Source organism: Maniola hyperantus, chromosome 5, assembly GCF_902806685.2.
Source record: "Maniola hyperantus chromosome 5, iAphHyp1.2, whole genome shotgun sequence".
NCBI classification, from domain to species: domain Eukaryota; kingdom Metazoa; phylum Arthropoda; class Insecta; order Lepidoptera; family Nymphalidae; genus Maniola; species Maniola hyperantus.
In genome coordinates, this window is record NC_048540.1 from 6,045,195 (window position 1) to 6,054,806 (window position 9,612).

The window sequence follows — 9,612 nt, forward strand, 5'->3', positions numbered from 1 at the left end:
CTCTCTTTTTAGTGTGAATGAGAAAGCAAACGTTCCTGTATCTACTTTTATTAGGTACTCTATCTACGTTCGCTTTGTTCTCCATTAGCGCCCCCCGGCCCCCTGTCAATGTCATTCAAGTGCCAAGAGAGCCTTGTCGCACTGTACTTGTGGACTATGGTATCAACAGCTATCCATTTATCATTATTTTACGATTTGAGATTAGTTGGCTAAATGGCTAATGACCTTTTAGATGAAATGACCTTTTATTTCTGGTCGGTGCTAACATAGATAATACTAATACGGCCTACGCACAAAGTAGGTACTTTTTGGCCTACGGTAATGGGTGCTAATGACGGCTAATGTCAAAGCTTGGTGTTTAAAAAACGCGAGACTATATTCACAGACTACAGTGTATATAGGGAGATAGACTGGTAAGTCGGGCCGTCAAGGCGCCCACTTGAAAAGCGCCATCTAGGAGACGGGTTTGGTACTAAATACAGCCAATACCCAGTATATATACCTACCTATATACATACTTTATAGTTTTTTAAATTAGGTAGGAATGTGGTGTTTGATTTGCGGGAGTTTTGAATGGATAATGGTACTTATCTTGGCAATACTGATAATTACCAATATCACAATGGCATTTAACTCCCGCCAATCAAATTTAATTCAAAAATTAAACACAACTTATTATAAGTTATTTAAACTTTTTCAATTTATTTTTTTTATAATAAATATCAGCATCACATTTAAGTGGATCTCTTGAATCAAAAAAGTGAATTTTTCCATTTAAAATAAAATTAATATCTTTGCACCAGTTATTTATAAAAAAAATAACAGTTTCCTTGGTCAAAAAATTAATAATTTTGTCTCTATGTGAGCTACATGATATAAAGTTAAAATTTATATTTGATAATAGTATTAATTTTACGTACTCTTGTATTTTATTTTTATTACTTCTGTTTTTCAAAATTTCAATTACGTGATTTTCGATCTCAGCGAAGCAATCAAAAATGTTTCTCGTCGGATAACATAGCCATCCTTTGTCATTGTATTCGCTAATTTTAATATGTTTATGAAAAGCCTCCAGTTCCTTACTTTTAAACACTTCAATGCATTCAGGACAACTTTTGAAAACTTTTTTTTGCACTTTTGTCACAAGCCATCCACTGCAATATGCTACTGCCGCACACCTCTCTACATCTGTCGGAGATTTGCCTTCAATTAGTTTATTTGTATTTATATTTTCAATGTTCAAATCATTAAAATCTATTTCTATATTTTCTGTGTTTTCTTCGTTACTCTTTTCGCTACTTTTTATAAGATTTTTTAAATTGTTTAGGCAAAAGTCCCCATCTTTTTCACAATTTGCCCCGACAGAATGAGGAGATGTTAAATTATTTACCATTAACGTCTTATATGCTGCTTGAAACCCATATGCATTTGGCATATTGTTTGAATGGCCCTGTGCTCTTAAACCACCGCACCAAAAAAGTTTTCCAAGGGGTCCTGATTGAAATGTCGTAACAAAAGTGAAGTTACATTGAGGGACTTTAAATGATTGATTAATAACTGGAACCCTTCAATTGTTTTTATCCAGCTCGAAATTGATGGAACAGAGGCTTTTCTCCCATCCTTTGTAACAAAGACCATGGACTTCAATACTGGCAAACTTTTTCTCCATAACTGGTGATGAGGAGATTTGGGAGTTACAGCAGTTCTATAAATTTTACCGTTTCTTATTTTGCTGTAACTCCCATTTACAGAATCAAATAATTCGTCCATCAATATTAACAAATCGGCCGTGTCTTTATTTTCAGCTGGAAGTTGCCCACAATCTAAAAAGAAAAAAAGGACATGTTAAATACTCATAAAATAAATTATAATAAGTAAAAATTAAAATATTCTATTCTACTAATTAATAAGAATGGAACACAATACACAAATAAGCTGGATAGCCTAGTGGTTATGACGTCGTCTCCTACTCTGTAGTGACCCGGCGGTGGAGTGATCATGATGATCATGATGAAGTAGAAAACCTTGCATAAAGAGTAAAATCCACCAACTTTGACAATGGTAAAGAGAGCAATGTACATCAGTATACAAATCAAGTAGGTACCTGCCATATATCCAAGAGCAACGCCGACTGTCCGACTGAATACCTGAGTGCAGTGTTTCACTTTCATTTTAGGTATTAGTTTGGGCACAACATGTTGCGCCGTTAATTTAGGCACCAAGCGGACACCTTTATAGCCTGGCTGCCTGTGGTACATTTCTTCTAAATGCTGCCATTTTGCAACTTTTTGCTTCCCATCTTGGGTAAACATTAAATTTTTGTTCAACAAATTATTTCTTATACCCTTCATCAGATGGGGTGCATCAAATAAAGGAAAAATCTTTTTTTTATTTAATTCAAAAAACCCACCAGTCCATTCTTTGTTGTCTCTTAAATATTCTATTCTAGTCTCATTTAGTAAACTGTTTATAGCAGCTCGGTTTGATGCCCCCTGGTCACAAACAGTGGCCACAACTTTTAAACCTGTGGCTTCTACTTCTTTTATGACAGTTTTTATTTGTGCCTTTAAGCTGTCTGCTTTAGTAGAGCCTCTACAAAATGTGAAATAAACTGGTTGTTTGAATTTTTTTATGATACCTCTCACCATAAACACCAAAACATGGTCACAAATTTGCTTCTTTTTTCCTCACCGTCATCCACCATACCAATAATTTCATCATTTTTTCTGCAGTAGGTTAAATTTGGTGAAATTGCCATTTCATCAAAGATAATCGTACAAAACTTATGGTTGTCATTTAACTTTGTTACAGGTTTCTTTAATTCTTCAAATAACTCCACGGTTTTACCTGGCTTGAGGTTTATTTTTTGTAATAAAGTAGAAAGTGTTTTTCTCTTAGGCAAAACACTAAAAGAACTTAGAAACCTATATGCCTTTGGACTGCGCTTGTACAATGCAAGGGAAATAATTTTTTCTTTAATTGTGAAGCGTCTTCCTTTTGCTTTCTTTCCAAATTGAGTGACTTGCATAGCAAAAAAAGTTTTTGTCTCTTCACTCATATTTTTCATCAAAAGCTCAAATGCTTCGGTCTTTTTAAGTTTAATAGCAGCCTTCTTCTTAAAGTAGTCTTTCTGTATTCGACATTTTTTTAATTGATGTCTCATATTTGAAATTTCTTTGCAGAGTTCCTTCTCTTGTTTGGTGAGAACCCACTTCTTAGCTGAAAGTAAAATGACATCAAATATTAAAAATTGCTGTTCATTAAGTACCATCATGATTAATCATGGTTCGTCATTCAGTGCAATCGTATAACAGCCTAGTAGCTATGACTTTTCGACAGGTTGGGGGTGCAATCAATTCTAACTTTGCAGAGTTATGTGCATTTTAAGAAATTAAATATCACTTGCTTTAATGGTGAACGAAAAAATATCTTAAGGAAACCTGCATGGCAGACGATGGCCTAAACTCATCTCACTCTTAGAGGAGACCTATGCTCAGTAATAAGCTGGCAATGAGTTGATCATGACTAAAGATATTATCAATGAGCAATAAATTCTTAGGGTTATCAAAATAGAGCCTTTTTACTGTTATTCTGCTGCTAGTCTTTCTGACCGTGTATAATATTGTTGTCTTGAAGTCATATTATACAGAGTTATTTAGACAACCTGGCATTTTTGGGGCAGAAAAAATATTGATCCCAACTTGATATGCCTGAGACTTTGTCCACATGAATTTGTTTTTAAAAGTGTCTGCTACAGACAGAGTATGAAGCATGGCATGATCACCACAGTAAGTAACTAAGCCAAGTAAGTTATAAAAACTTTTTAGTTTAAAACTAAGGATTCTGGTATACCTTTTAAATTGTCCTTTGAGTTTAACTTAATAGCAACTGCAGGTACTGCTTTACTTGATGTTGCAACAAGTCCTGCAAAATACCAAAAATAACACATGAGATAATAATACGATAATCTATACCAACCAATTTTAAAAAAATCTTTTACAAGTAGAAATCTACATTATTCCTGAGTAACATAAGCTATATTTTATTTTCAAAAAATTAGAGATCCACATGAAAACTGTAATAAGCTACCCATGCGAAGGTAAGGTCACTAGTTAATACTAAAGCTACCAACAATGGAAATGAAAAAATGATGTTTGATTTGAAAGGTATCAAACTTTCACATCAGTAGTTCATTTAAGTTATACTACACTATTCTATTAGTATCTAATTAAATTGAAATGATATGATCATTTAAATCAAAAACACTATTTTTTTGCATTTCCTATTGTATGGCATATACATATCTGCCATGTTAAAAAATAAACTTAAAGGCGATTTAAAATTATAGGGTACTAGCTTATGCTTTCGACTTCGTCCGCATGGACTACACAAATTTCAAACCCCTATTTCACCCCCTTAGGGATTTAAATTTTCAAAAATCTTTTCTTAGCGGATGCCTACATCATAATAGCTATCTGCATGCCAAATTTCAGCCTGATCCGTCCAGTAGTTGGAGCTGTGCGTTGATAGATCAGTCAGTCAGTCAGTCAGTCACCTTTTCCTTTTATATATTTAGATTTAAGATTTATAATTACCTGGTGCCATTTCCATTTCATTAGAATTTGATATGAAACTGGAGCTAGTATGCGGTTCAGAAACAATTATTGCTTCAGCAGCAGCCATATTCTCTAAAATAAAAATATCAATATCAAAACCATAATAAAGTAAATACATTGAGATATGAATTATTCACATTAGAGAGTAAGACTTGTCCATGTTTCTACATAAAAAGTTCTTGTAAATAATTAACTTGAAACCATAGCTGTCTGATATTCTGTGACAAGTTACATAATATCTAAAATATACCAATTAGCAAGTGAAAATATTTGCTAGTTACAAAGGTACTTTAAAAATGTCTAACCAACCTGCTAAACAGAGTGATGGGATGGCTAGGGAACACAACTTTGTTGGGTACAAATAAATGTCCTCAAAATGTCTACGACAGACCCTTCTGTTGCTGTAAATGTAATCTTTATCTAATTCCGCTACATGACCCCCAATCTTCTTCAGCCACACTTGAAACAAATCAATGTGCTGATTTGGGTTGGGGAAACGGTGCAGTGAGATACCTGGAAATACATAATGAAGTAAAGATATTAAACATCAAGCTTATCTAATTATAGTGATCCGACTAATAGCTTATTTCTATTGAGAAAAGTGCTAAAAACATTAAGTCACTGTTCAAACATCAACATTTTAGGGTTTAGTACCTACATCTCACGTTTGCAATTAAACAAAACTGTGGTGCTAGAGCTAACGCATCTTGTCAAAAAGGCATCCTTGCATCACTGCATCCTTGAAATGATAACTTTCAAGGGCAATCTTCCGATTGAATCAATTGAGTACCTATATGAGGCAGCAAGCAATACTTTCTGATATAAAACAGAACGAATTTACTTACCATCGCCTGCAACAGTTGAACAGCCAGGCACACAACATACTTTTTGAGACATTTTACAAATCTAAACTTCTAAACCACTAAACAAAATCAGATTGCAACAGAGTTCAGGGAGAAAGCCAAGTTATCGTTTACACAAGAAACAGTAGTCCAAAAAACAAGCCAAAATAATAAACGTAGGGATCGTCGGAGTCCGAAAGCAAAGCAAAAGTCGTGAAATCTTTAATATCAAATAAAATTACTCCCAAAACTGTAGAACCACCGTAGAATTTCGTTATGAAATGAATTCAAATTTCAAACTTTTCTGATACTTGTCACCAGTTTTCTTGACCATAGATATGAAAATCTAGAATTTGAAGAACATTTAACTATTATTTTAAAAATAAAGCTTAATTTTAGCAAAATTTATAATAATTGAATATTTCTTTTTTCCAAATAAAAAGAAAGTATGTTTTTAATTTAATTTTTCACAATATTGGAACTTGAGTATTTTATATTATGTTAACACTCTCATTAAAAATGACTTACATGTTAACACTGGAACATTATTTCTAAATCCAGCTCCTAGATGGCGCTATTAATCTAGTTTAGCAGCAGAGTTCTAAGATAGCATACTGACTATATTATTATCATCGACATAGGAGGTAATAATTCTTAAAGTAACTAGTACATTAAATTTCTATTATAGGATACCTACAAAATGGAAATAATTAGGTAGGTAGGTACCTACCTACTTGGTCGTAAATAATTATGCTGTTCTTACATATTCATAGAATAGCAAAGAAAAGTGTGCGAGTATATTATTATGATCTAATAACGAAAAAATGTCTATCATACAATCTGAACACTACTATTTTGGGCATAGAAACATCATGTGATGATACGGGCTGTGGTATCGTAAATGGAAAAGGAAATATTTTAGGAGAATCTCTTTATTCACAAAATATAGTTCATCTAAGATATGGTGGTGTCAATCCACTTATAGCTAGAGACTTACATCGTGATAATATTGAATTAGCTGCTAAGGAAGCTTTGGATAAGGCGAAGATAGACATGAAGGATATTGATGCAATAGCTGTAACCATTAAGCCTGGTCTTCTAAGCAGTTTGCAGATAGGTGTTAAATATGCAATCTATCTTGCAAGAACTCATAATAAATTGTTAATACCAATTCATCACATGGAAGCTCATGCGTTAGTGGCCAGAATGTTCCATAATATATCATTTCCATTTCTTACTCTGCTAATATCAGGAGGGCATTCTTTGGTTGCACTTGTGAAGGATGTGGATGATTTTTTATTGCTAGGTGAAACATTAGATAATGCTCCTGGTGAAATTCTGGATAAGGCAGCAAGAAGAATGAAGTTAAGAAATATACCTGCATACTCAAAATTAGCAGGAGGACAAGCTATTGAAATGGCCGCCCAAAATTCAAAGAACCCTTACCTATTCAAATTTCCATTACCATTAGCTAGAAACAGAGATTGTTGTTTTAGTTTCAGTGGTCTCAAGGATGCGTTGATGCGGCATCTTCTACAAAAGGAGAAAGACAATGGAGTAGTAGGAGATAGAATAATTCCAGAAGTCAATGATTTATGTGCTGGCTTTCAACTAGCTATTGCAGAACATTTAGGCCACAGGACAGAGAGAGCTGTATTATTTTGCGAAAAGTATAATCTTTTTGATAAAAACAACAAAAGTATTGTAGTCTCTGGTGGAGTGGCATGCAATGATTTTATTTTTAAAGGTATCCAGCTTATAGGTGATAAATTGGGCTGTAAAGTGTATAGACCTCCACCAGAAGTATGTAAAGATAATGGCACTATGATAGCATGGAATGGTATAGAGAAACTGAAGAAACAAGGCCACTATGAAAATATCACTTTAGAAAATATAGATCCATCTGCCCCCTTAGGAGTCAACATTGTCAACAAAGTTAAAGCTGCAAACTTAAATGTCAGAATTACAAGAATAAAAATCTTATAATTCTTCAATTAAATCAAACCATGCCTTTTATCCAGTTTCTCAAAGTTAGAATAAATTAATTTAAAACTCGCAGAGGATGTTTTAACCTAGTTTCTGTATGAATAACCAGGTAATAAGTAACAGCAATAAATAAATAACTAAGGTGAATTTATTATGATAAAAATGTTAAATTATATTTTAAGAATTAAAGCAGAATATTTTTATTGAAAATTATTGCTAAAAATAATATAATAAATCGAGAGAAATTGCAATTTTTGAAGTGAATATTTATTACAGTAAAGCTATTATACAATAAGTTAAATAAAATTCATCACTGATTTTCTTTGATGTCCATAATTTTCTACTTGGCAGCTTTTTGTTGCAAGTCTGTAAAGTAAAATTAATAATTAAATTATGGTTAAAATACTCAAGTTCTTTTGCAAGACCTGGAATTAATAAAAATAACTTTCACTAGACAAAGATTATCTACCTGTAGAAAATCTGACTGTCAACAACACGAAGAACTCGAAAAGAGTTACATACATAATATATGTGTTGATTCAATCTAACAATATTAATTAAATGATGCAGTTCATTGATGCATTGTACTAAAAGGTTGTAAATGATGCAGGTCATTGATGCATTGTACTAAAAGATTGTTGATGCAGGTAATATTGCAATTATTTAACGTCTGACATTTATGTATTAGTTAGGAACCATTATTGAATATATCTTTCTAAAAAAGGGGACAATACATGGACAAAACACTCATTATTATCAGTAGACTATACTATAGTGTTTGTTCTATGTTAGTTTATAATATAGGTACATGCTGCATATTTCTGACACTTTTGGTCTACCTTAAAGATTAATCCTTTTCATCTGAAAAATTAAAATGTGAATCAATTATAATTAGAAATTATGGAAAAGGTAGCATATTCTAGTATCTGTGATTTTAAAATACTATGTTAATTGAGTAATAACATGGTACATGTGAAACGTCTCAACATGGTCTCAACCCTGTGGTTGTAGGGGAGGTCAGATGCTGTTTTACAGAAAAATATTTTAAAAAACTACTGTACAATTTCTAGATACAGAATTAGAATAGATAGACACTTCTTTATTTCTAGATAGCAGACATCACAATTATTATTTTTATTGCAATTAATAATAAGGAGCCATAAAATTAAAATAATTAGTTAGTCTTTTTTCAGACCCCTAATCAGAAGCAGATCTTCCAAGATTATAATTTTAGGTACCTAGTGATTTAAAAAGTTGGTAATAAGTATTTGTTTTTTTTTATTAATTTTTAAAACAATTTGATTTTTCCAAAAACAAAACAGCTAATTACAAGCCATTTTTGCCAAAAAGTATTCAGGGATGAGTTGATTTGATAGCATTTAAACTCTCTTATCAACGTGAGATCACCCCTCAACGTGAGCCCTTTTTGCCGTAGTTTTTCTCTATAGACAAGTTTGTTTACAGTGGTATAAGGTACCTTTTCGTTTATTTATTATACCTATTACAAAAATCAAAGCCCCCATTTTTTAATTTTTGTCCATGCTAATCAGCGTGAACAAACAGCTAAACCATTTATAATAGAACTTTCACACATAGGTTGATAACTCTTCAAGAAATTCTACCTTTCCAGAAGTTTGTAGGCAGGTTAGGTGTAGGTACTTACGTGCTGGCCTGCCATTAGCCCATGGAGTGATACGAACGTGGGACTCATCTCGTCGTAATGCTTCTGTTCGGACTTCAGCTTTTAATGATTTCCGCAAAATTTTAGCAGCAATGTTGGAGTAGTTTATGTAACTAAAAAAACATGTTGAATAGGTAGGATCGAAGTGAATTATATGTTACATTGGTTTTGAAGACATTAATTTGTACTTACTTAAGACCTGCTTGCCTCCAGGCGCTCATTTTGAGAAAGAGTCGGAAAAGTTAGATGCAAGGTAGAAAAACTCAATCAGCAGAAAATTGAATCTCGAATTCAAGATGTGATGTAACATGTCACAGACAATAGAGGGTTATCTTATTCTTAGTCTGAGTCCCCATAGTATATATTATAGTCTATGGGTTATCATTTGCAGACTCAGAACAAGGACTGTTACATGAAGTAGCCCTATTGTGACACTTACTGTTGGAGCGAGATAGCTAAATGCATTTAAGCTCTAATTAGAACGTGA

General features: G+C 32.9%; 2 protein-coding genes across 3 annotated transcripts; one reads left to right on the top strand and one right to left on the bottom strand.

The window, feature by feature from the left end:
- Positions 1-6,181: 6,181 nt before the first annotated feature.
- On the top strand, positions 6,182-9,195 carry LOC117982293 (tRNA N6-adenosine threonylcarbamoyltransferase, mitochondrial-like). The gene has a single exon (XM_034968626.2). It carries the CDS (start codon positions 6,209-6,211, stop codon positions 7,442-7,444), a length of 1,236 nt encoding a protein of 411 aa, XP_034824517.1. The 5' UTR covers positions 6,182-6,208; the 3' UTR covers positions 7,445-9,195.
- Positions 7,694-9,473, bottom strand: sun (stunted). Of its 2 annotated transcripts, XM_034968689.2 has the most exons (4): positions 9,318-9,473; positions 9,108-9,238; positions 8,284-8,305; positions 7,694-7,810 (listed from the first exon to the last, which is right to left on the bottom strand). In XM_034968689.2, the coding sequence occupies exons 1-3, from the start codon at positions 9,344-9,346 to the stop codon at positions 8,292-8,294; spliced, it is 174 nt and encodes a 57-aa protein (XP_034824580.1). In that variant the 5' UTR covers positions 9,347-9,473; the 3' UTR covers positions 7,694-7,810; positions 8,284-8,291. The 2 variants fall into 2 exon arrangements, with proteins under 2 accessions (XP_034824580.1, XP_034824579.1); XM_034968688.2 differs by lacking the exon at positions 8,284-8,305.
- Positions 9,474-9,612: the final 139 nt, after the last annotated feature.

Excerpts from the sequence above, each read along its gene's own strand:
- LOC117982293 (XM_034968626.2), top strand. The coding sequence starts at position 6,209 with ATGCTGTTCTTACATATTCATAGAATAGCAAAGAAAAGTGTGCGAGTA.
- sun (XM_034968688.2), bottom strand. The coding sequence starts at position 9,346 with ATGAGCGCCTGGAGGCAAGCAGGTCTTAA. Across the intron at positions 9,239-9,317 it reads TGGAGGCAAGCAGGTCTTAA|TTACATAAACTACTCCAACA; the intron begins GTAAGTACAAAT and ends ATGTTTTTTTAG. Across the intron at positions 7,811-9,107 it reads GGCTAATGGCAGGCCAGCAC|ACTTGCAACAAAAAGCTGCC; the intron begins GTAAGTACCTAC and ends TTTACTTTACAG.